At 40.6% G+C, this 26211-nt stretch overlaps 3 protein-coding genes and 1 pseudogene across 9 annotated transcripts; 3 read left to right on the top strand and 1 right to left on the bottom strand.

Annotated features, from left to right (window-relative positions):
• The first annotated feature begins 6380 nt into the window (after positions 1 to 6380).
• On the top strand, positions 6381 to 7837 carry LOC104454071 (3-oxo-5-alpha-steroid 4-dehydrogenase 1). Its single transcript, XM_010068798.3, has 2 exons — positions 6381 to 6806; positions 7262 to 7837. The coding sequence occupies exons 1-2, from the start codon at positions 6495 to 6497 to the stop codon at positions 7730 to 7732; spliced, it is 783 nt and encodes a 260-aa protein (XP_010067100.2). The 5' UTR covers positions 6381 to 6494; the 3' UTR covers positions 7733 to 7837.
• Positions 7838 to 10726: 2889 nt separating this feature from the next.
• LOC104455789 lies at positions 10727 to 15333 on the top strand (annotated as a pseudogene).
• Positions 15334 to 16949: 1616 nt separating this feature from the next.
• Positions 16950 to 21825, top strand: LOC104454069 (sucrose-phosphatase 2). 5 transcript variants are annotated; one of them, XM_039316837.1, is made up of 9 exons: positions 16950 to 17149; positions 18083 to 18160; positions 18236 to 18535; positions 18722 to 18823; positions 18944 to 19138; positions 19218 to 19508; positions 20062 to 20248; positions 21346 to 21392; positions 21508 to 21825. In XM_039316837.1, exons 1-9 carry the CDS (start codon positions 16958 to 16960, stop codon positions 21607 to 21609), a joined length of 1494 nt encoding a protein of 497 aa, XP_039172771.1. In that variant the 5' UTR covers positions 16950 to 16957; the 3' UTR covers positions 21610 to 21825. The 5 variants fall into 5 exon arrangements, with proteins under 5 accessions (XP_039172771.1, XP_039172769.1, XP_039172770.1 ...); XM_039316835.1 differs by having other exon boundaries at positions 21478 to 21825; XM_039316836.1 differs by having other exon boundaries at positions 20062 to 20251; positions 21349 to 21392.
• A 729-nt stretch (positions 21826 to 22554) lies between these two features.
• Positions 22555 to 26055, bottom strand: LOC104454068. 3 transcript variants are annotated; one of them, XM_010068790.3, is made up of 5 exons: positions 25792 to 26055; positions 24755 to 25322; positions 24269 to 24544; positions 22938 to 24184; positions 22555 to 22814 (listed from the first exon to the last, which is right to left on the bottom strand). In XM_010068790.3, exons 1-5 carry the CDS (start codon positions 25903 to 25905, stop codon positions 22728 to 22730), a joined length of 2292 nt encoding a protein of 763 aa, XP_010067092.2. In that variant the 5' UTR covers positions 25906 to 26055; the 3' UTR covers positions 22555 to 22727. The 3 variants fall into 3 exon arrangements, with proteins under 3 accessions (XP_010067092.2, XP_010067093.2, XP_010067094.2); XM_010068791.3 differs by having other exon boundaries at positions 22555 to 22811; XM_010068792.3 differs by having other exon boundaries at positions 22555 to 22808.
• Between the last annotated feature and the right edge of the window lie 156 nt (positions 26056 to 26211).

Here is a 26211-nt window from a genome sequence, read left to right as displayed (position 1 = left end):
GTGGTCCATCATTGCTTGAAAAAACCAAATTACAACGACAAACAGGCTTTCGATTAATCTTTTTTGACCTTTTATTTTTGGGTTTGCATCGTGTATCCAAGTAGAACGCAATTAGAACAGTGTGAGGAAGTTTATTTTTATGATATATGTATATAGAATCGCATAAAAAGTTTCGTAGATTCAAAACAGTAACTAACTCGTCGATATCCATAGTTGAATTACCGCTAAGAAAATAAAGGATAATTACTTAAAACCCCCACAGATTTGGGCATCGTTGCACAATAGCCCTTGGATTTTTAAAAGTTTTAGAGTACCGTTCTCAACTGGGCCACCATAATACAATAGTCCAAAACGTTGTAAAGTTATGGATTACCCCTCTAAATTTTGTCTTTCATTGCGGTCGTTAGTTTTTTTATTTGCATAGCCGTCAAATATCTCCTAAAAATGGAGCTATTCAATTTTCTTGACAAAAAAGGCGCCTCAATTACATGGTTAATAAAGTCAAAAGAACAGAGAGGATGCATGGCTCATGAAATTAAGAATATTTAAGAGATGTTATTTTAGCATAAGAAATTGAAGGAGCGAGATTTTACTACTATAAGACAAGGCAGATAATGGATTAAAGAATGTTCATTTTCTAAGTAAGAAAGCCTAAAATAAGAAGAACGAAGAAGGGACGCGGTGAGTAATAGAAGAAGGAACAAAGAGTCTGCTGTAGCAAATGTACTTTCGTGTAATACTTAACAGCTAAGCTGACGAAAAATTAGAGACTACAATACAAGTCAAAGCTTAGAGGGGGAAATCAGTAGTTTGTCAAAGTTATAGGACAATAATGCAATGGCACCAAAATTGAGGGAGATAGTATGTAGCTTTTCAAAGTTCGGGAACAATTGTACAACCATGCTAAAAATTTAGGGACATTTTTGAGCATTTGGCCCCAAAACATATTCCCTTTTAAGTTCAATCAAGCTGGGTAAAAACATGTGAATGATATCCAGTATGGATCTCATTTTGTCTAGTCTGAGTGGTGTCCACCGACCGGCAAGCGGGTGTGCACCATCTTCAATGCCCCGTCTTCAATAATACTCTCATGCCTATCGCTTTCCATCTCGAATCTCATAATACTATCATAAAACCGTCTGGTTTTAATTGTTCTAATATTTGAAGAATCTCAATTACATGTCGATGCTCTTTCGCTTTTTCCGATTTCGATTTTTGATGTTCTGCACGGAGGTCGCTAAGGAAGAGCGGATAATGGTTCATTTGCATTTTAGTACGGGAGGCTACACTATAGATTGGTTCATTTGCAATTTACCCATGACTTAAGTCTATCGCCACATGAGATAAGGAATTGAATTATATAAAAGTAGGTGGTAGGAGCATTTTAGTAGAAGGGTGTAGAATTGTATGGCTAAAAGATTGGTCATAAGAATTATATAGCAAGATGGATTTTTCTATGATTGTCTAGAGTTATACGACAGGTATCCGTTTATTAATCGATACAATGTAAAAACAATCGAACTTTAGATGTTCTAATCCAAGTTACTACTTAAAGTCATGCATTTAAATCAACGATTGAAGAGAGCATCCAGCTGAGCTTTGGCTTATTTGTGTTCTTCCAATGCAACAAGCTATTCATGATTATGTACCGTGATACCGGTGGTGCTATTCGAGTACTTTATGAGTCGATGGTATTATGGTGGTAGTTGGTGCAGCTTTCTGTCTTGAGTTTTGTGGGTGAGAATTGAAAGACAGCTGACCATGACAGCTACATCGGATTTAAAACGACGGTAAGTGTTCTGGCTGGCCGATCGGGCGTCCAAGTATTTATGACGTGCTTAAGAATCGTTCGTCTCGCATAAAATATCATATTTTCGAAAATATATTTTTGGAAGTCATTTTTTTCAGGAAAACATTTTCCCGAAAGTCATTTTCTAGGAAAATGACTATTTTCCAATATTCGACCGAAATTTAAACTTTGAGTGGAAAATATTTTTCACCATTTGTTAGCTAATTTAATTATTTGTCAAAAATTGAATTTTAATATTTTTAGTTGACCGAAAATTACTTTTATTTTTCTCTTAACTTCACCAAAAAAATTATTTTTATTTTTTAAAATTAATTTTTAATTAGTTGTATTTTAAAAAAATTGAAATTTTTATTATTTTATATTTTTCTTTCTTTTTCTTTTCCTTCCTCCTTCCTCCTCCTTCTTCCTCCTCCTTTCGCTGCCGCCGACTCCTTCCTACCCGACGATGGCTGGCTTCTCAACGGCCGACCAAGACCCAAGGGCGTGGCCGATCCGATGAGCTCGCGGCTTGCTAGAGCTCGATGAACCTTTGGCAAGCTCGGGCGAGGCCCGAGTCCCACCCAACTCGCCGCTGCGAGCTCCGCCCCAAGCCGGCGAGAGCTCTGCCTCGCTCAATCTGGCGAGGCTTGATCTCGCTTCACCAGATCGGGCTAGGTGGAGCCTCGTTGGCCCGGGTGAGGCTCGAGCCGGGCTTGCGGCCGGTCGCCGATCGCGGCCGGTTGCCGGATCTTTGCCGTGGCCGGCCACCGGCCGCCACCAAAGAAGAAGATGAAAAGGAAAGAAAGAAAAGAAAAACAGAAAAGGAAAAAAATTAAAAACTCGATTTAAAAGAAAAGAAAAAGAAAAAGAAAGCAAAAAAATAAAACGAAAATGTATTGGTAAAAAGAAGCAAGACGGAAGAAGTTATGGAATACGTTTTCCACTTCTCAAAAGTAGAAAACGTTTTCCTCACTTTTAAAGATGTTTTTTTTTCCTAATGATGGAAAATATTTTTCTTGACTAGTTCATTTTCCGTGAAATGAACATCGGAAAATTCGAAAAATATTTTCTTGGAAGTCATTTTTCGCGAAACGAATGGATTTAAGAATGAATGCAAAATAATGACACGGATAGGAAAATCTGTTTATAGAGAAGGTGACATTTTCTACATATGGAAACTGCAGACGTGGGCATAAAAAGGGGAGCCTCGGACACAGTGGCCAAGTTAACCAGCTTTTTCTTGGGTTTTTTCTGCCGCATACTATCATTCGAGAAAACATTAGGTGCCTCTAACGTAGCCAGCACAAGGGATCTAAAATAATGACACGTGTCTGAAGTGGGCCCATACGTCAGACTTCCCCAAGACTCCCTTGCACTCTCTTTCTCTCTCTCCCAAATGCCGACTCCCCTGCACTCTCTTTCGAGAAAATATTGGCTACAGCTACGGGTACGGTTGGGAGTAACTTTGAAAGGAGCTTTGAGCATCAAAAGCCCTTTGGGCAAAAAAATGGGTGTTGAGAACCAGCTTTTGAAGTCTCTTAATGGGAAAGCAAGTACTTGGAAGGCTAAAGCCCAAGGCTGCCTTGGGCTTTTCAGCATTCTCGGCGTGCTGGGAGCTCACTGTTCATTTTTTTTTTCCAAAATTGTCCACACGAATTTTTTGTTTTTCCGGTGCGTGCCCTTGTATGAGCACTGTTCATCTTCTCCAGGACGCTGCGAGCCTCAGGGTCGGGCGACCTCTCGCGAGGGTCCACCGGAGGTCACAGTCCTCGCGCGACCCAAACATGGGTCGCCGGAGGTCACGCGACCTCGCGGCGACCTGATTTGGCTGCCGACCGGGTCGCGGACCGGTCGCCGTGAGGTCGCGTGACCTTCGGCGAACGATTTGGTCGTGCGACCTCCGCGGGACCTCTACGCAACCAGACTTGCCTCCCACGACCCAGATCCGGGGGTCGCGGAGGTCGCGACGGCATCGCGCGACCTCGCCGGCCCAGATCTGGGGTCGCCGGAGGTCGCTGGAGGTCGCGGTGGCACGCCTTGCCTGGTCAATTTATTTTTAATTTTTCTTTTGATAATTTTTTTTTATCACAAAACTTCTTTGTAAATGTAATTCCCCAAACACCATTTTGCTCAAAGCGTTTTACAAAGGGCTTTCAAAGTACAATTTGCCAAACACAATTTGCATTTTGGAAAATACCTTTAACTCAAAGATTTTTGCATTTTCCTAAAAACTTTCCCAAAAAGTAATTCCTAAACGCACCCGAAGCCAACTTAGCAAAAAAATAAATCCATTTATTTTAGGACACGTGTCGTGCACGGGCCCCACAAGTCAATTTCTATCTCCACTTCTCCCTCCCCCGCCCTCCCTTCCCTGTCTTCAAGTCTCTCTTTTCTCTCCCCTTCGCCTAACCCCTTTTCCCTTCTCCGACTTGACCTTGAGCCTGACCTCAGACACCCCGCCTTTGCTTGCCTCCATCTTTGCCCGCTTCTTCTCTGACCTTCAGCGCTGCCGCCTCCTGTTCAAGTCCTCTCACATCCTCTACATTCACACGTGCGTCGACCAGGAGGTCGAGGTCCTACACGCATCGATGAACCACGCCATTGTCTCCACCTCACCATTGACCTTGAACCAACCCAAATTTGAGGTCGAGCTGAACTTTAGATCACAAATCTATGGCTCACTCGACCTTAGATCTATAATATGAGGCTCAAGTTTGCCGGCCAAGCTCGAGCTCGATAGTGGAGGATTGAGATGGCGATGAGGTGGTGGACTGAGACGAGCAGTGAAGAGGTGGTGGTTACGTCTGTGGTCATCCCCATCGGAGTGAAAGGAAGAAGAAAAAAAATGGATATATTCACAAGAAGTCTTAAAACTTGTTATAAAAGGATAATTAAGTCTTAAGACTTACAATAAGAGTGATCAAGTTCTAAAACTTGTTAAATTGATTTAATCAAATTCTAAAGTTATCATTGCCATTTAGACTAAAGGAAAATGCCGGCGTTGCTTTTTTTTTTTTTTAAATATTTTTTCTCTTACGTCATGATAACATGGCTTAAATTCTAATTTATTTGACCAAAATATTAATTCAATAAAATAATATTTTTTCAAAAAACGAAAGAATGAAAAAAAAAATTGAAACTATGGACAAGGGCGATAGGCCCTTGTCACCGCCACCCCGTCACCAAAAAGGGCCGGTGAGGGTCATCGGGGGCCGGCAACCCTTGCCAACGATAGGCGGGGGCCCCTAGGCAAGGGTCGCCAGCCCCAGCTAAGGCTTTGGCCGACCCTATAGGCCCTTTCTGGCAACGAGGGCAGCAGCAACAAGGGCTTGCCGCCCTTGCCTGTGGTGGCCAGGGCAACCACGATCCCTACAACTATTTTTTGTTTACAATTTTTTAAAATTATTTAACTTTTTTTAGTTTTTTTGCTTTTATTTAAATAAGATTTAAAGCAAAAAGTGATTAAAAAATGTAACGTAGGAAAATAAATTAATTTAAAAATTTCATCAGCATTTTCCTTTAGACAAATTAACAGTGCTATTAAAAGAACTCGATTATATTAATTTGAGAAATTTTAGGATTTGGTTGCATTTTTTATAAGTTTAGGACTTATAGTGTAAAAAAAAAAAAAAACGAAAAACAAAAAACAAGACAAAACAAAAGAGAGAGAAAAGGGGTCGGGCGGAGGAAAGAGAGAGAGCAAGAGTGTTGGAATATAATATGTAGAAATGACATAATCTTGCAATTTACGTCAATACGAAATCGCCAGAGAAATAAACGATAAATAATAAGGACACCAGAAATTCACGTGATTCGATCCGAGTATCGGTACCTAGGTTCACGGGGAGAGCCGAAGAAATAATCCACTATAATCGGAGAATCGAATTTATAATCACTCATGCGCTCAAGTGTTTTTTTATACCTAGATTTAACCTAAAATCCAAAGTATTTATAAATAAACAACTTACTTGAATATAAATTCACTACACAAAAATCACCATGCCTTCAAGCTCAAATGAAAATGCTCTACATACGTCAAAACAAGAATGACTTCTTCTTTTTTGCGTACATATCTTCTTCGTTGGCTTCAGCAAGCGGTGCTCCTTGAGTTTTTTACGTGCAGAGCTTCGGCAGCTTCACTCTTCTACGAAGGGTCCACATCCCTTTTATATGTGTGTTCCTTCTGTTTCACGTGCAGACTCCTTTCTTCTGTTTGCATGGCCGAAAAAGAAATCTAGGCGTGAAAGTTGTGTGTGCGCGCCGGCCTTGACTTTTGGGCCCCACTTGGATAATGATCTTCGGCAAGCTTATCTTCTTTTTATTTCCTCCTTTTTGTAATCTTTTGCGGAGATGGACGAAGTTTATTCTATTTGGAAAATTTTTACCAATAAAATTCGATATAACAAATCGTCATCCGAATTTAAATTCGAGATATTAATTTAATAAGAAGGAAGAGAGGGTAAGGGAAGAAGACATTGACTTGGGGTGCCGTGTACATGTCACAGAATCAATGAATGTTTTTTTTTTGGCTGAGTTGGCCTCAGAGCTGTAGCCAAGAGAAAAATGTGAGTTCTCATAATCAACTTACGTATTTCAGTTCACTTGTTAATTCCCGTTCCACCACATGCCGCAATTCCAACCCAAATCACCACCCGCTTATTAAAGTGTCATCATCTCAGCTGCAGAAGAACACACTGGAGAGGGGATGGCGATATCGACCGTACTGAATTTCGTATACCCACCGCCTCCGTCGGTGTTCACGACGGCTGCGTCGGTGATGATCGTGGCCTCGCTGGCCATTGTGGGCTTGTCGGAGGCGAGAGGAGTTCACCTGCAGTACTCCAAGTTCGCCCTCGCTCCCAACAGGAAAGTCCCGAGCAGGACCGGGATGTTGCTCTTCTACTCGCCGGCTTTCCTCGCGGGCCTCGCTTCTTTCTTGATCTTCCCCGATGGGGACCTCAGGTTCCTGGTCCTACGATCAGCGATCTCCCTTCATTTCTTCAAGAGAATCCTCGAGGTAAAGATGTACTTCTCTCGTTTAGATTACTTCTTCCAAAGCAACCCTCAAGGCCGTTTGCCTTTTGATATGTATGCCTTTGGTTTTCGTATTCCCAAGAAGGTCATGTCAACGGGCACTCCTGAGAAATACTCGTTGAGCATGCCTGCCAGTGTGTCGAGACATTCTTCAACGTTGCGAAACCCTTCCTTCTTAAAAGTATATTTGGTACAAGAAAATGAGATATGTCGTTCGAAATTGTAAGACAAAATTGTTTCATCAGTCTGCAGTTGACAGCTTTAATTCCGATTTGGAAACGCTTCTTGAAATGTTGCGAAATGTAACTTTAGGACGACTCTTTTCGGTTCTCAAATGAAAATAAAAAGGCGAATTCTGAAGAACTAAACCGGCCTAAGCTTCTGTTTCGCTCCTGTAGTTTCTCGAGCAAATTCATTTCAACCTAGACCTTTTCTCAGGTGTTGTTCATTCACAAGTTCAGTGGACGAATGGGCATGAACTCCATGGTGGTCATCTCTCTCATCTACTTCCTCTCAACCGTGTCGCTGATCTACTCGCAACACCTATCCCAGGGTCTTCCAGAGCCACCGGTGGACCTGCTCTATCCGGGAATAGCACTTTTCCTGATCGGGATAACCGGCAACTTGTACCACCATATCCTCCTCTCCAAACTGAGGAAAGAGGGTGAGGGAGAGTACAAGATTCCCAAGGGTGGACTGTTTGGCTGGGTCATTTGTCCACATTACTTGTTTGAGGTCATAGATTTTGTGGGGATTTCATTCATTTCCCAGTCAGTATTTTCTTGTTCCTGGACTCTGGCCACATTTTTCTACCTTCTGGGCAGGAGTTATTCCTCCAGGAGGTGGTACACTTCCAAGTTTGAGGATTTTCCTGGAGATGTCAAGGCTCTTATTCCATTCATTTTCTGAATTGATGAGAGTGGTGATTGGAGGACGCTGGTTCAATGGATTTTCGTTTACAGAAAGTCATGTAATGTTTCATTCTGAATAAAATTGACACGTGAAATTTTCCAAGTTGCTAGGGACATTGATATGACATCATGTGTCCTATTAATGTCCACTCAATTACAGAAAAATAAAGTTTGCTAGTGCGGTCCATCATTGGTATGAAAAAAACAAATTACAAAGAAAAACAGGCTTTCGATTAATCTTCTTTGTCCTCTTATTTTTTTATTTACGTCCTATATGCAAGTAGAACGCAAGTAGGACAAAGTGACGGGAAATTTATTTTTGTGATACATGTATATAAAATCGTATAAAACATCTCCTGGCCTCAAAAGTAGTTATTAACTCTTCGATATCCATAGTTTAATTTCCCATGAAGAAAATGAAGGATAATTACTTAAAACCGTTGTACTGGGAAAAGTATCAAAAAAGTTCTAGACCTATGGCATTAATATCAATTCAATTTTAAAATTTTAATTTGATCAATTAAGTCCTAAACATTTTCACATTTGTACCAATTTAGTCCATCCGACCATTTATAGCAACTGACGCTGACATGGATGCTAGCCGTCCAGCCAACGATGATGTGGCAATTTTTAATATTTTTTAATGTTTTTTTCCTTTTCTTTTTCCTCTTCTTCCTCCTTGGATTTCTTGTAGTGGCTAGCAAGCCTTGGATTCCTTGCGGTGGTTGGCGAGCCCTTGGCAAGGCTCGTCGGCCATTGGGTGAGGGCTGCCAAACCCTTGCTAACCATTAGGCAAGGGTTGCGGGTGAGGCTTGCCTTGCCTAGATCTAGGTGAAGTCATCTTGCCTGTGGCCCTAGGTGAGGCCGAGTGAGGGCCGCGAAGCCCTTGGCAATGGAAGGCGAGAGCTGTGACCCTTGCTGGAGGCTTGCTGGCCACTATCAAAGAAGAAGGCCAAGAGGAAGAAGAAGAAAAAGAAAAGGAAAAGAGAAAAAAAAAAAAAAAGAAAAGGAAAAAAAATTAATAAAATTTAAAAAAAAAAAAAAATTATTTAAAAATTGTTAGCGTTCATTGGCTGGCCGGTGTCCATGTTTGTGTCGATTGGCCAAATTTGGCTGGATGACTGAATTTGTACTAATATGAAAAGATTTAGAACTAAATTGATTTAATTGAAATGTTTAGGACTGAATTGATATCAATACCATAGGTTTATGACTTTTTTGATACTCTTCCTCCACCATGTTGCACAATAACCCCTGAATTTTGAATAGTTTTAAATGACCGTCCTCAACTTGGCCACCATAATACAATAGTCCTGAATGTTGTCAAGTTACGGATTACCCCTCTAAATTTTGCCTTTCGTTGTATTTGTAAGTTTTTCTATCTACATAACAGTCAAATATCACCTGGAAATGAAGCTGTTCAATTTTCTTGACAAAAAGGTGCCTCTATTACATGGTTAATAAAGTTTAAAGAACAGAGAGGATGCATGGCTCATGAAGCTAAGAAAATTTAAGAGATGTTATTTTGGTAAAAGAAACAGGATTTTAAATCTACTTTCATTTAATACTTAACAGCTAGGTGGTGTGCACCGACCGGCAAGCGGGTGTGCACCATCTTCAATGCCCCGTCTTCAATAATACTCTCATGCCTATTGCTTTCCATCTCTAATCTCATAATAGTATTGCAAAACCGTCTGGTTTTAATTGTTCCAGTATTCGAAGAATCTCAATCACATGTCGATGCTCTTGCGCCTTTTCTAATTTCGGTTTCTTGATGTCTGCATGGAAGTCGCTAAGGAAGAACTGAGAACGGTTCATTTGCATTTTAGTACAGGAGGCTACGCTATAGATTGGTTCATTTGCATTTTACCCACGACTTAAGTCTATCACCACATGAGATAAGGAATTGAATTATATAAAAGTAGGTGGTAGGAGCAATTTAGGAGAAGGGTGTAGAATTGTATGGCTAATAGATTGGTCACAAGAATTATCTAGGAAGATGGATTTTTCTACAACCGTTTGGGGTGGTAGCGACAATTTGCTTTTGGTCATGATAGACTATTATATCCCTTTGTAGATCATTGCAATGTAAAAAGAATCGAAATTTATGGTGTTCTAAAAGTAGGTGGTAGGAGCAATTTAGGAGAAGGGTGTAGAATTGTATGGCTAATAGATTGGTCACAAGAATTATCTAGGAAGATGGATTTTTCTACAACCGTCTAGGGTGGTAGCGACAATTTGCTTTTGGTCATGATAGACTGTTATATCCCTCTGTAGATCATTGCAATGTAAAAAGAATCGAAATTTATGGTGTTCTAAAGGTAGGTGGTAGGAGCAATTTAGGAGAAGGGTGTAGAATTGTATGGCTAATAGATTGGTCACAAGAATTATCTAGGAAGATGGATTTTTCTACAACCGTCTGAGGTGGTAGCGACAATTTGCTTTTGGTCATGATAGACTGTTATATCCCTTTGTAGATCATTGCAATGTAAAAAGAATCGAAATTTATGGTGTTCTAAAGGTAGGTGGTAGGAGCAATTTAGGAGAAGGGTGTAGAATTGTATGGCTAATAGATTGGTCACAAGAATTATCTAGGAAGATGGATTTTTCTACAACCATCTGGGGTGGTAGCGACAATTTACTTTTGGTCATGATAGACTGTTATATCCCTTTGTAGATCATTGCAATGTAAAAAGAATCGAAATTTATGGTGTTCTAAAGGTAGGTGGTAGGAGCAATTTAGGAGAAGGGTGTAGAATTGTATGGCTAATAGATTGGTCACAAGAATTATCTAGGAAGATGGATTTTTCTACAACCGTCTGGGGTGGTAGCGACAATTTGCTTTTGGTCATGATAGACTGTTATATCCCTTTGTAGATCATTGCAATGTAAAAAGAATCGAAATTTATGGTGTTCTAATCTAAGTTATGACGTAAAGTCATGCATTTAAATCAACAATTGAAGAGAGCCTCAGGCTGAGCTTTGGCTTATTTTTGTTCTTCCAATGCAACGAGCTATTCCTGATTATGTATCGTGACATCGGTGGTCGGTGCAGCTTTGTGTCTTAGAGTTTCCTCGGTGAGAATTGAAAGATAGCTGACCATGACAGCTACATCGGATCGAAAATGACGGTAAGTGTCCTGGCGAGCCAATCGGGCGCTCGAGTATTTATGACATGCTTGAGAATGAAAGCAAAATAATGGCACGGATAGGGAAAATCCGTTTACAGAGAAGGTGACATTTTCTGCATATGGAAACCGCGGACGTGGGCATAAAAAGGGAAGCCTCGGACACAGTGGCCAAGTTAACCAGCTTTTTCTTGGGTTTCTGCTACTGCAGACTATCCTATTTATGCGTGTTTTGTTGTTGTTGACTTCTTGTTGCTGCTGTTTTGGTTGAGTCGTTGGTGTTGGTGTCGTTGTTGCCGTGGTTGTGGTCATGGTCGCCGTTGTCATGGGGGTGGCCGTGGTGAGGGTGGTTGGGTTCTTGTAATCAGCTTACGTATTTCAGTTCACTTGTAATTCCTGTTCCATCACATGCCGCAATTCCAACCCAAATCATCACTTGCTTATCAAAGAGTCATCATCTCAGCTGCAGAAAAACACACTAGAGAGGGGATGGTAATGTCGATGAATTTCGTATGCCCACTGCCTCCGTCGGTGTTCACGATGGCTGTGTCAGTGATGATCGTGGCCTCACTGGCCATTGTGGGCTTGTCAGAGGCGAGAGGAGTTCACCTGCATACTCCAAGTTGGCCCTCACTACCAACAGGAAAGTCCCGAGCAAGACCAGGACGTTGCTCCTCTACTCGCTGGCTTTCCTCGCGGGACTCCCTTCTTCTTGATCTTCCCCGACGGGGACCTCAGGTTCCTGATCCTCCGATCAGCGATCTCCCTCCATTTCTTCAAGAGAATCCTTGAGGTAAAGCTGCAGTTCTCTCTTTTCCATTATTGTTGGATTATAATGTCTCAGTGCTGCTGTTTTCTGTCTTGTTTTTTCCTCCGTTTTTTTATTAAAAAACAGCCAAGTTCATTTAGTTATGTATTTAGTGTTTTTGCTATTTTCTAGGAAGTTAATAGCACGTTTGTGTGCAGTTATGTGTTGCACGTACGTGAGCAGTTTTTTGCTTAGTATTTAGTTGTGGTACTCGATAGTTTTTTTTTTCTTAAGAACAAACGTATGCAAGTTTGTGTTCTGTTTCTCTGTGCTTCTCTTCCTCATCTGAAAAATATAGTTTCTGGTTTTATGTTTTCTTGTTTACTGTTTTTGATCAGTAACAACAGTGGTATCAGAGCATGAATGATCTTGAGGGACTGTGAAGTGAAGCAAGTATCGAAGTGTAAAGAAGTTAAAGGGTGATGGAGACAGGGTCGAGTGGTTTCTCTGCGATGGCTGTTCCAGTATTTACTGGAGAGAATTATCAAGCATGGGCTGTTAAGATGACAGCATTTTTGGAGGGTCATGATCTGTGGGAAGCTGTGGAGGATGATTATAAGGTTGCTCCACTTCTAGACAATCCGACCTTGAATAAGATAAAGTACCATAAAGAGAGAATCACAATGAAGGCCAAGGCAAAGTCATGCCTGTACGCTGCTGTTTCACCCACTATCTTCACAAGGATCATGAGATGTGATTCTGCAAAGGCAATTTGGAATTCCTTGAAGGATGAATACGAGGGAGATGAGAAGATAAGAGGCATGAAGGTGCTGAATCTCTTAAGGGAGTTTGAGAGACAGCAGATGAAAGATTCAAAGTCAGTGAAGGAGTACTCTATAGGTTGGTTGGGATAGCTGAAAAAATCAGAGTTTTAGGGATTGACTTGAAGGATGAACGGCTTGTTCAGAAGATCCTGGTGTCTCTTCCAGAGAAGTTTGAAGCCACCATAGCATCTCTGGAAAATACAAGAGACTTAGTTGATATAAAGCTTGCAGAATTGTTACATGCTCTGCAGGCACAGGAGCATAGAAGACTGATGAGAAGAGAAGAGTTTGTAAAGGGTGCGCTGCAAGTTAGAGTGAAGTCAAATGATGGAGGCAAAGGAAGAAATGGATTCAATCCACGAGAAAATACCTGTGACTCCAAGTTTGTAGCAAAAGAAGGAAACTCTGGTGGGTCTAGCAAATGGAAGATGAACAAAAAGCCTTGTCAATACTGTGGTGGAACTAATCATCAATTTTTTAGATGTTGGAGAAAGCCTGATGCTAGATGCAGAAGATGTCACAAGTTGGGTCACATGGAAGTTATCCGCAAAGAAAAAAATTACCAGCAAGCAGGAAAAGCACAAGTAGCAGTGAATGAAACTGAGGAAGAGCACTTGTTTGTAGCTTCTTTTACTGAATCTTTTTGTTGGGAATGATGCATGGCTGGTTGATAGTGGCTGTACCAATCATATGACTGGCAATTTGAAGCTATTTAGGAGTCTAGACAGGTCAGTCAGGTCAGTCAGGTCCAGAGTCAAAATTGGCAACGGACAGTATATCGAAGTGCAAGAGAAGGTGAAGCAAGATCTATTTGCAATTTTTGAGATGTCAGACTTGGGAAAGATGTCTTATTTTTTTGGTCTGGAAGTCAAACAAGCTTCATATGAGATCTTCATCTGTCAGAAAAAATACATGAAGGAAATTCTAAAGAAGTTTCAGATGGAAGATTGTCGAAGTGTAAGCACTCCTATGGCTGCTAAAGAGAAGCTGCAGAAGAATGATGGAATAGATGCAGTAGATGCTTCTATGTATAGAAGTCTAATTGGTTGTCTCATGTATCTTATAGCAACCAGACTAGATATTCTATTTGCTGTGAGTGTTTTATCCAGGTTTATGAGTAATCCTAGTCAGTTACATTTGATTGCAGCAAAAAGGGTCTTGAGATATCTTAAAGAAACATTGTTCTTTGGTGTGAAGTTTAAGAAATGTCAGAAGTTTAATTTGCAAGGATCTTCTAATAGTGACTAGACTGGTTTAGTAGATGACATGAAGAGTACGTCTGGATATTGTTTCAGTTTTGGTTCTGCTTGTTTTTCCTGGTGTTCTAAAAAGTAAGAGATTGTAGCTCAGTCTACTGCAGAGGCTGAGTTTATAGCAGTTGCAACTGCAAATCAAGCTTTGTGGCTGAAGAAGATAATGAAAGATTTATGGCTGAATTCCAGTGGTTGTATCGAAATCAATGTGGATAATCAAGCTGCTCTAGCAATATCTCATAATCCAGTTTTTCATGACAAAACTAAGCATTTCAAGGTTAAGTTTTTCTTTCTACGTGAGGTGCAACAAAATGGTGAAGTTAAGCTGGTTTATTGCAGATCTGAAGATCAACTTATAGACATGTTCACAAAACCACTTCAAGCTGGAAGATTTGAAGTATTAAGAAAGAAAATTGGAGTATGCAGCAGCAATTGATCCAAGGAGGAGTTTGTTGGATTATAATGTCTCAGTGCTGCTGTTTTCTGTCTTATTTTTTCCTCTGTTTTCCTCTGTTTTTATTATTAAAAAACAGCCAAGTTCATTTAGTTATGTATTTAGTGTTTTTGCTATTTTCTAGGAAGTTAATAGCACGTTTGTGTGCAGTTATGTGTTACACGTACGTGAGCAGTTTTTTGCTTTGTATTTAGTTGTGGTACTTGATAGTTTTTTTTCTTAAGAACAGACGTATGCAAGTTTGTGTTCTGTTTCTCTGTGTTTCTCTTCCTCATCTGAAAAATATAGCTTCTGGTTTTATGTTTTCTTGTTTACTGTTTTTGATCAGTAACAACAATTACTTCTCCTAAAGCAACCCTCAAAGCCATTTGCTTTTTGATCTGTATGTCTTTGGTTTTCGTATTCCCAAGAGGGTCATCTTAACAGGCGCTTCAGAGGGATACTCGTTAAGCATACAATGATGAGATATGTCGTAGTCCAAATCTCACGTTATCGTCTGAAATTGTAAGACATAAAATCGTTCTATCAGTCTGCAGTTTGCAGCTTTAATTCCATTTTGAAAACTCTTCTTGAAATGTTGCAAAATGTAACTTTAGGACTACTCTTTTCAGTTCTCAAATGAAAATAAAACGGCGAATCCTGAAGAACTAAACCGGCCTAAGCTTCTGTTTCGCTCCTATAGTTTCTCGAGCAAATTCATTTCAACCTAGACCTTTTCTCAGGTGTTGTTCATTCACGAGTTCAGTGGACGAATGAGCATGAATTCCATGGTGGTCATCTCTCTCATCTACTTCTCTCAACCGTGTCACTGATCTACTTGCAACACCTATCCCAGGGTCTTCCTGAGCCACCAGTGGACCTGCTCTATCGGGGAATAGCGCTTTTCCTGATTGGGATAATCGGTAACTTGTACCACCATATCCTCCTCTCCAAACTGAGGAAAGAGGTTGAGGGAGAGTACAAGATCTCCAAGGGTGGACTGTTTGGCTGGGTCATTTGTCCACACTACTTGTTTAAGGTCATAGATTTTGTGGGGATTTCATTCATTTCCCAGTCAGTTTATTCTTGTACCTGGTCTCCGGCCACATTTTTCTACCTTCTGGGGAGGAGTAATGCCACCCGGAGGTGGTACACCTCCAAATTTAAGGATTTTCCTGGAGATGTCAAGGCTTTTATTCCATTCATTTTCTGAATTAATGAGAGTAGTGATCGGAAAGACACTAACACGCTCTTTTTACATTTGGGGGAGGTGGGGGGTTTTTGTCATTGGGAATTTGTATTATGCTGCGACTGTTTTTTTTTTTTTTTTTTTTTTTTAAATTTAATTTTTAATAGATGCGCAATATTGCTTGCTGATCTGATTCGAGCGATTTCTATCTCATGGAAGAGTTATGTATAAATACCTGATGTTCCGTGGTAGTCAGATCGACTCATACGAATGTTCCAAGCCCTTAATGATAAGCAGTGAAAAAGAACTGTCCGAACTGAAACCTAAATTGAACAAAAACTTTCAGGTTCTTCTGGTCAAGTTTCCCTTCAGCTCGGTAGTAAGTGAAACAACGAGCTTCCGACGGCGCAGTTCAGTTTTGGATCATAAACCCCATCCGACCCGAAACACATTGTTGAAATTGATTCGAAATTAAAAACCATAAGAGTCTTGTCAACGTCCTAACGCACGGCCTTGAAGCCCAACTACGGAGAGTCCACGGCCAACAGCAAGCATTTCGCCTGTTAAACTAGTTACTTTCTCCCGTTAGCATTTGCCCACTTGATTATTCATGATGACTAGAAGCAAACATTTCACCTTTTAAACCTGTTACTTGTCTGTGTAAATTACATTTATGCATCTGCAGTCTCCTTTTTTGAAGGTGCATGAATTGAAGATAACATTTCGCCATTCGTCGTGGTTGGTCGGCCAACATAACAAGGAATGAGCTGTGAAGTTTGAATTGAAATGCATCATTGAAGAGCGAAGCAAATACGGGGGAGTTGCAGGTCGTAATTTGCCTTCTTTCTTGAACAAGGACAGGACAGGAGCTTCAGAGACGACAAATTTTTCACACCATGTGTTTGCATTTTGTCATCCGAATTTCGCCATTCATTCGTTGTTAGGTGGAGATCCAAGTCCCAGAAATGGGTACAGAAGTTACATCTGAGTTGCAATCAACCAGTGGGGATGTTATTGAATGGTGTTTTAACTCTCTAAATTTGGGTTGAGATGACAAAAAAAAATGAATAGACAATTCAAAAGGAAGAAAAAGAAGAAAAAGAGAATCTGACTCGATCGGAGCCGTTTTCTTTCAGTTGGGATTCTATGTGAATCGGGTGACAAAGATCTATAGCCAATTATAAGAGGGAACCCCAACCAAACCGACCAATTGACACATTTAGTTAGCAATAGACCAATGTGAAATGTTGACTACTAGAATTGGTGTGTTGCACACAAATGTAACTAGTGACATTGATGACATGATGTACCTTATTATTGCAGAAAAAAAAATCATTAGTGCGGTATGTCATTGGTGAAAAAAGAATTTTTCTCGCGTGGTTAATAAAGTTAAAAGAAGGGAGAATGCATAGTTAAAGAAGATAAGAAAATTCAAGAGACGTTATTCTGGTAAAGGAAAAAGAAAAGGGCAAATCCAATTTCAGCTAATTTAATACTTTCAGCTTTTACGTAGACGAAAAACCAAGGACTATCACGAAAAGTCAAAATTTAGGGAGAGGCAAATCTGTAATTTGCCAAAGCTCTGGAATTATTGCATAATAATGGTGTCAAAAGTCGAAAGAATAATCACTGAGCAGCAAGCAGGTGTATGCCACCAGCCATGTTCAAGATTCTCTCGTTGCCCATAGCTTTCCATCTCCGATCTTATCCTCGTTCGATTCCTTCGTCGCTCCCCCCATTCGCATTCTCCTCTTCGTTCGACTCGTCTCGCATCGCGGGTCGTCGTCCCCTGATAATTCCCGGACCGTTCTCCGGAAGCACAAATTCCGGAAGAAAACAGGTGGGTATCCGTGAGTAAGCCCGTGTTTTTGGTTGGCATTCGCAAAGAGTTCCGTCCGGCGTCGATCGTTCCGATCTTTGGAGGATCTTGATCCCCCGCTTCGATGCTCTTTTGGGTTCTTCTGGTTTCGCTTATAGAGTATTATTATGCGTGGAAGTTGCAGAGGAAGAACCAAGAACATGTTATTTGCATTTTAGTACTGGGAGGTACAGTGTACTTGGGAGTTATCCCCATAAAGAAAGGGTCTTTTCTTTTTCTTTGTTCTGCGAATGTATTTTTCCTATGAAACCCAGCTGGGGTTGCCTTTGAGGGAAATTCTAGTCGAAGTGGCTGTGCATTCTGTTAAAAATATAGCTTAATGCGCCGAGCGCACATGATGGATTCTCTGAGGAGTGGCGTTGTTGGAAATGCGCTCAGCGATTAATTAACCATTGCATGGCTTACTAGTTGCTCTGTTGCTGCAAATTTCGGTTAAGCCAGGCTGGACTTTATATCTGGGAATGGAGCGATCGAGTTTGGTTGCACACCGTCAGATTATAAGTCTCATGTAGAATAGTATTCTACTACCAGCGTATCGTTTTTCTCATCATGGGATATCTGAGAACTTGGCTGATGAAGTTGGGTAGTTGTCGAGAGTAAATTCAATTGTTCACGAATTGTTGCATCTTCAAAAAACCAGGCATTTCCTACATAAGACGTTCATGGTGTGCTTGAAGTTTGAAACAACGAAGATTTGATCATAGTTTGTAACCAATGGATATAGAACATGGCATACGCTTCCTCGAGGATAACCTGTTTTAGTTTGAATTTCCAATCGTTAGGAAGTATGAACCAGTTTTTGTTAGTTTACAGTTATGGAGAGCTTTTGTCCCATTTAGGCTTCAGATTTGCTTACTAATTCCACTAGCAGTTGCTTCTGTTGCCTACTTGTAGAGTTTGTGCATGAAAGTAATGGATCGGCTTGATGGTGCTGCACGCCTTATGATAGTATCAGATTTGGACTCTACCATGGTAGGTAGCTTTTCTGTCAGTTGCACATCAATTTCATTTTCCTTCTTGTTGCAGAATTGAGATACTTTGTTGCAGGTTGATCATCTTGATCCAGAGAACCTCTCTCTTCTTAGGTTTAATGCACTGTGGGAAGCTTTTTACCGTGATAATTCTCTGCTAGTCTTCTCCACTGGAAGGTCACCAACAAGTTACAAGCAGTTGAAAATCGAAAGGCCCTTACTGACTCCTGATGTCACGATTATGTCTGTGGGAACTGAAATCATGTATGGTGAGGCAATGGTACCGGATGCTGAGTGGGAGTGTTATCTGAATCAGAAATGGAACCGCGATATAGTCACAGGAGAGACAGCTAGATTTCCTGAACTTACTCCTCAGGTATGTATTCTAGCTTGAGATTGCTTTCTGGTTTACCGGATAGGTTCCTGAGCTTCATGAGCTGCATACTGTATGTGTTTCTCCACAATCACAGTTGGCGACATCCAACTTAAAGTCAGAAAGTGTTGTCTGTGATTGAGATTAACCTTTCTATCTAATTTTGACCATGGCGGGACTGAAATTCAGCCAGAAATAGACCAACGGCCTCACAAGGTCAGCTTTTATGTGGAGAAGGACAAAGCCATGAAAGTGATAAAAGATCTTCCACAATGTCTAGAGAAATATGGGGTAAGAATGGAAATATAGTCATATCTGCAATATGAGAAATCCAATGTCATAACAACATTGCTCTGAATTTTGTTTCATTACCTAGAATCTTATTAGTTTGGTATTGTATTTGATTGACAGCTAGATGTGAAAATAATTTACAGCAGTGGAATTGCTTTAGATGTATTGCCTCGACGTGCTGGAAAGGGACAGGCACTTGCTTATTTGCTTAAGAAGTTTGAAGCTAAGGGATGTGTCCCTTCTAATACTCTTGTTTGTGGTGACTCTGGAAATGATGCTGAGCTATTCACTGTCCCTGCAGTACATGGTGTGATGGTTCGTAGCATTTACTAGTTTTAGTCTAAAATCAGAGTCCTATTAGTGAATTGCATGGTGTAACTCCTACCACATGCAGGTCAGCAATGCACAGGAGGAATTATTGGAGTGGTACTCAGAAAATGCTAAGAATAACCATCAAATTATTCATGCAACTGAAAGATGTGCTGCTGGAATCATCCAAGCGATTGGGACTTTCAGTCTCAGCCCAAATGTTTCTCCAAGGGACATACGCGACTCTCTCAAATGCACAGTAGAACTATGCAATCCTGGTCATGAAGTAGTAAAATTTTATCTGTTCTATGAGAGATGGCGACGTGGTGAAGTTGAGAGGTCCGACCATTTTATTAATAATTTGAGATTACACTTTGTAAGTTTGATCCACCTTTTCCCCCATATCCTGTGTCCACTGCAATTGTTGGGGTACACTCAGCACAAGTGTAACCTTGTGTATCCACAGTCTTAGCTTCCTTTTCTAAAGCTAATTAATTAATGAAATTTGAAGGAATTGTGGCAGTAGAAAACACATGATTTTAAGTTCTTGGTGTAGGAATTATGCATTGTCCTGCATTTATTAAGAGTTCAAATGGAAAGAATAAACACATCCTTCATGTATATCATGCCACATCAAGCAAATCTGGAAAAGTGAGCCTTAGTTGTCAATTATTGGTCTTGCATCATAGTCAATTCCACTTACTGCAATTAAGAAGAAATGCCTTTTCTCCTATAAATCAAAATTTTTCTTGATTCTACAGTAATTTCATGATGCTGAGGCTTGTCAATGCAAAAGCTACATGTTCTATGTTTTGAGCTCATGTGGCATCTCATATTGCATGTTGTGGGCCTATGACCTCATTTATCTGTAAATTCAAGAAATCTTGCCATTTTTCTTGTTGAAAGAAAATTTTACTAATTTTCTGCAGAATTCAATGGGTACTTTTGTACATCCTTCTGGAATAGAGATTCCTTTCTCTCAGTGCATAGATGAGTTGGCCAACTCATATGGAGATCAGCTAGGAAAGCAGTTTCGAGTATGGGTTGATAGAGTCTCTGTAGCTCAGATATGTTCAGACACGTGGCTGGTGAAATTTGATAAGTGTGAATTATGTGGTATGCTACTCATTTCTAACCATTCTTTCGTCTGCATATTGTTATTTATTCTCATCCGATCCCAGTCAACACGATCTGGACTCAGGACCAATGTAGTGCCTGGGGAAGCATAAAATCCAAAAAGCTAGATAGGGGTAGCAATTACTTAATTGGAGCTTGACTACACTGAACTCAAATTCTGACCTTAAATTTTCTCTCTAAATCACCTGACATTGATACTTCGTCCACAATTGGATGCACTCGTCATATGCATGAAATATGCTTGGCATGACCTTGAAGTCTGCAGTTTACCTAAAATAGAGCATTGAATCTTGATTTGTGTCATTTTGTACCTAAGCACACTGTCAGCTGGAAATTGACCTTGTATTTTAGCTTCATTTTAGTATGCAAAATGGTGAGTAGGTGTATTTCAATTAGGATTGATATCGGTTACAGCCGGGAAAGAATTGCAGCTTCATTCAATCTGACTGATCATGTACTGGTGAAGCTTTTTAAACCAAGTTGACCCCTAAAAAGCTGATGGTATAGACAATTACCCTAATATTGAGTTCTAGGCTTGAAGAAATGGTTTTGGAATGTAATGTTCTTGAAGATCACAGAATAAATAAATTCAAGACACTAATACAATTAGATATGCTCTTCCTAGACAAACTTGGGATTTGCAATTTCTGATAACATCTGTTTAGAATCATAAGATCCTTTTTTATCAGATAGGAAGGGCCGTTGCACAAAATGTACTTCGTTCCTTGCGATATGTAGTTTGTTCCCAAATCTAGGGGTACTGTAACTCCATTTGTTTCAGGGTAGTATAAGTCTGATAAGGTACTTGATTAAATTGCTCTTATTTATTAGAACAATTATTTGGATACGTTCTCCAAGGTCAGTTTTGCAAAATAATATTAATGAGAACTCATGTGACTACAGTCTATAAAATGATGACAATTTCGTGGTTGGTTGGAAGTATAGTAGTTGGTTAAGCCACCAAGATGAATAAGTATATGGTGGTGACATGTGATAGCAGCAATTCTATCCTGTCAAATGTGATGCTCTTGAGAAGAAATACGCTCAGTAACTCTACCTGAAATTCTATTTTTCAGTTCAAGATAGAGAATGCCGCGTGACAACAGTCTTGCTCAGTTCAAGGGTATGGCTGAATAAATACCTTGTGTTTCATCGTCTCATGGTCTTATCTTAACAATGATCATGATTCTATTTATACTCTTTAGCAGATACTAAGCCCTGTCTTTCATGAAATTCAGCATGCCAAACTTCCAGGTGAATTTATGTGGATCTACATGCATCAGACTTGGTCGGACGGCTTGTTGTCAGGAGAGGAAGACCAAAGACCAAGGCTTTTCTGAACGCCCGGCCCATTTACAGAGCAGATCCATCAATTTGAGATTGCTTAACCTGACAATGAATGTCTTCTACTTTGTTGTACAAATTAATCTGCTGCAGAGCTATTAAGCAGATAGGCCGGAGGCGTATAATTATTACCCACGAATAAGCAGCCTCCGTATTATCCATGAAATTGTGGTTTTATGCTTTGCCATATTATCCATGAGAATTCGGGAGGATATCAGAATGAAATTTTAAATGACATAAATGCTTACAAGAAAAAGATGAAGCAAGTATAAAATCTAATATGCACGAGGCAATACGTATTTATTGGTGAAAATTGCATCCACAAAATAAAGGAGGAATGGAAAATTAGTAAAATAGATAAAAATTGGAAGGCCAAAATAGTCATGTGTATTTATTGGTGAATATTGAATTTTTCTTATCGGTGAATATCGATTTTTTCTCATCCACAAAATAAAGGAGGAATGGAAAATTAGTAAAATAGATAAAAATTGGAAGGCCAAAAAGTCACGTGTCAAGTGGGTGAGATCTCAAAATGCTGTCCTTGCGAGGGAGTCTACCCTGACAAGGAGTTCCTGGGTGAGATCTCAAAATGCTGCACAAGCGAGAAGAGGCAGTCTTTCCAAATTGCCTTTTTTTTTTTATCTGAAAACTTGATTATTCTTATTGGATCTGTTTATTTTTATATTTTCGATTCATAATTTCAGAATCAATTGGAATTCTTTTACTAGTTCACTGTTTTGATTGCAATTAAATTTCTTTATTTTATTCTGATTATATCTACATATCCTAATTTTTTCCGGGTTGCTAACTTAATGGTAGAGTATAAATGTGTAAAAGATGCTAACCACACTTAAAACCGAGTTTGTAAGACCACAACTGATCCTAAGGGAATGACCGGAAAAAGCAGCATTTCCGCAAGAAGTCATGAAAACCAACTGGTCTGAAAACCAACTTCAAGTAGAACTAGAGAGTGCAAAGACTAAGCAAATCACGGTCTTCATTTGAATTTCATCACATCATAAAAAAACCCAATATAGAAGCAAACCGAGGTTTGCGCCCGCCAGATCAAAAAAGTCCTCACAATCAACCATATATATCCCCTGAAACCATAGATTCAGTTACCCTCTACCTCACCCACAGCCATTTGGTTTTCTGACAGCACTCGCAAAGCCGGTCTTGCACTCCCCAGTTGTTGCTGCTGCAGTTAAACATTTGCAAAACAGTTAATTGTTGCTCGACGTTTAGGAAACAATTAATCATAATGATACATTGTTACCAAACCACAAAGCAAGTGGAAAACATCAAGAAGTAAAAATCAGGATACCTCAGTAGCATCTTTCTTCCTTTCGGTTTCGGGCACCGCTAATTTTTCCTTGAACAGCTTCTTCAACTGCCTTAGGCTTTTCTTTTGCAAGGACTCCAGCACTCTATCCTCATCTGTAGCCTTCTCTGTATTTGGCTCAACTTTTCTGCCACTCTTCTGCATATTCTCTTTGTCGTCACCGAGCAAGGTCATCTTTCTCAGTGCAGACTGCTGCTTGCTTGACGATTTCACTTGCCCGGGGAGTAGCTGGTCAGCTGCTACGGCAAATGGGGAGGACGGAATATCCATGTTTTCTTTGTCGTTGTCCAGCTTATTAGCCATCTTTCTGACCGTGGACTGCTTCTTACCGGACGACTTCGCTAGCGCAGGAGACTTTGGCAGTCGGTCAGCTGTCAACGGGGAAAGCGCAACTTTACCTTTCACAGCAAGAGGAGAACGTGCGCTTATTTTGCTAACAAGAATTGGAGTCTTGTCTGCGATGGCAGATGGAAGCAATTCACTAGCTCCTTCGACAAACTCCACTTCTGGCATCACATGAACATCAACTAGCTCTTGAAGATCAGCATATTCTTGAATGTTTGGTGCATTCACTTCTGATGATTTTGCAGCAGCAGAAATTTCGAACAATGATTTGTGCCACTCACGGACTTCCATGGCAAACTCTTCACATTCGAACACGTCGACTTTAACCAGTTGCTCATCCTCATGCTTCTCTGTCTGAATTATTGGACTAACAAGACAAGGAGACACCAACTGGTCAAGCTTGATGCTTTCTTCTTCCTCAGCAGGAGCACTGTCCTGAATTTCCAAATCATTGTCCTCAACTGGCTCCTGAATATCATCGCAGTGAGGGACTACTCGATCTGAGTTGGCCATGATATGAGGAACTAGTTGATCTGAATCATCAGAGGTACAGATGATTGTCTCAGAAATTAGAACTCCTCCATTTTTTTCCACAATCTGCTGAGAGTTCTGCTCTTCGGAAAGTAGCGGATTCTCGAAACCCTTTTCATCAGTTTCCTCATTATTGCCATCCTCCTCATTGTCCTGAATTATTTCATTCAGTAGCAGCTTCGCTTCTGTCTCGCATTTTATATCAACATCAATATCATCACCTTGGTTGTCCTCTCCAAAAGCCAAGTCTTCTGAAATCTCATGGTTAGTTGTCTTTTCTTCATGATGATCCTCAATCATCACTTGCACAGCCGAATTGTCTACTGGTGGCGCATCTTGTTTCAGCGTTGACACTACAAAGCAATTTGTGTTGATTAGCATGATACTCGTGATTGCAGAAAATAATGTACCAGAAAATATGCGATAACTCGACTTACCAAGAAGGTTATCATCCAACTCATCTGACTTCTCATCAAGGACATCATCTTTCAAATCATAATCAGAACGGGCACTCAGGCAATCGGATTTGCCACATTCAGCTTCGAGGAGTACCTCAGAGCCGAGAGCTCCAACGCAACTGCTCTTCACATTCGCATTCACATCACTTTCAAGTTCTCTTTCCTTTTCCTCCATTCCAGTTGACTTCTCAACAGGAACATTTAAATGATTGGGTTTCTCTGAACTCTCTTCTTCTGCAGCCTGGGAATCAGCATCTGCATTTATAGTATGAAGCATTAATCAGAACTACCATTCAATTGTATCTATGACACTAAGTGACTGCTTTTACAAAGATGACCAAAAGTATACCTAACAAGTATCAACAACAGAGAATAAACCATGATGCATAAAAAGTGTCATATAATTCCAAGCTCTTTCCGACCATAACTCCTAAATCAACTTCCTCTGTAAATTAGAACACCTACCAGGTGAATCCTTGTTCTCTTCAATTTCTTCTAGGACTTCGTCTGATTCTTCTTTCAAACCCAGGTCATCCATTTTGATTGGCTCCATTTCTGAGGTTCTTTCCTCTGACACCTTCAGCTCAGACATGGACTTCCCCAACAATCTCACCGACCTCCTTGTGCTGTATGCCCTTGGCGCTGCAGCTGCTTGGGCCTTCCTCTGTGTGCTCTTCACTGCCGAAGCCTTTGGCACACCCCGATTTTCTTCCTCATTCTTCTCATCTATCTTCACAGACTCCGGTTTTCTCCGAGCCGAGGCAAGCCCGACTCTTTTTCCGGTCATTGGCACAGCAGTAGTATCCGGCAGATTGACTTCTTTGTTCTCCTGATCCGCAGCATGCCTACTGCTTGTCGTGCTGCGGCGAGCACGAGACACGACCTGCGAGCTGTCGGGATCCTTCGTAGTTTTGGCTCTAGCCGAGGCTCGAGTTGCAGTTCGAGGAGCCGGAGTTTTGGGTGGTGCTCTCTCGGGCGATGGCATCTCAACAGTAGGTTCGGATGGATTTAGGAATTCTTCCAACCCCTCGACCTGTTGCATAAATTTTGAGAATATGAGCAAAGCCAATTAGATGAAATAGCAGAAAAACAAATAAGAAAAAAAAAATCATCTCTTCACTCGATTTTCGAGCAACTTCATTCTATCGAAAACGACTAAACCATATTCAATACTAAATCCCATTAAAATCATTCTCCATTAACAACAATCTACTTTGGAAAATAAGATCTTGACCCACTATAGATAGATCTGAACTGGATATGAATCAATCCATTCTCTTTTGAGTCAGTTCAGCCCTAATTGAAACCCCAAAGCCATCTGAAAAATTCCCAGATTCTTCTTTTCAAAACATTCATTATCTAATCTCATGATTCATCGAATCAACCGGCAGCGAAATCGATGGCGATACGCCATCAAACCGTCATCGGAATCACTGAGAACGGCGAAATCGATAGCTATACGCCATCGGAATCGCTATGAAGGAGAGGGGATCATCAATTACATGTTGGAGGGCAGCGAGGGCATTGGCCATGGCGACGTTGGTCATGTTGGCAGGGATCTTGTTCTTCTTGCACAGAACCTGGAGATCCCTCCTCGACATCGTGTGGAAGTCCATTTCCACCCTCAGAAATTGCGACCGAGATTCGGCGTTGAGACAACGGAGAGAGGGAGAGAGATCGGAGAAGATCGGAGAGAGCGAGAGAGGGTTTCGAGCGAAGTGAAAATCGATTTGCGTTTGTCAAAACAAGACGTTTTGGGCAATCTGCCAAAAGCAGGACGGTGAAGAGAGTATTTGTAGTCGTTGAGGGGGAGGGAGACGTTGGAAACCCTAGGGGAAAAATATGACCGTTGGAGCGTGATTTGAAATTTTGAAAATCGTCGGGAAAATAAGGAAAGAAATCAATTTTCAGTCGTGGACCTG

Source organism: Eucalyptus grandis, chromosome 7 (genome assembly GCF_016545825.1).
Source record: "Eucalyptus grandis isolate ANBG69807.140 chromosome 7, ASM1654582v1, whole genome shotgun sequence".
Lineage (NCBI taxonomy): Eukaryota > Viridiplantae > Streptophyta > Magnoliopsida > Myrtales > Myrtaceae > Eucalyptus > Eucalyptus grandis.
This window is presented reverse-complemented; position numbering and strand designations above follow the sequence as displayed.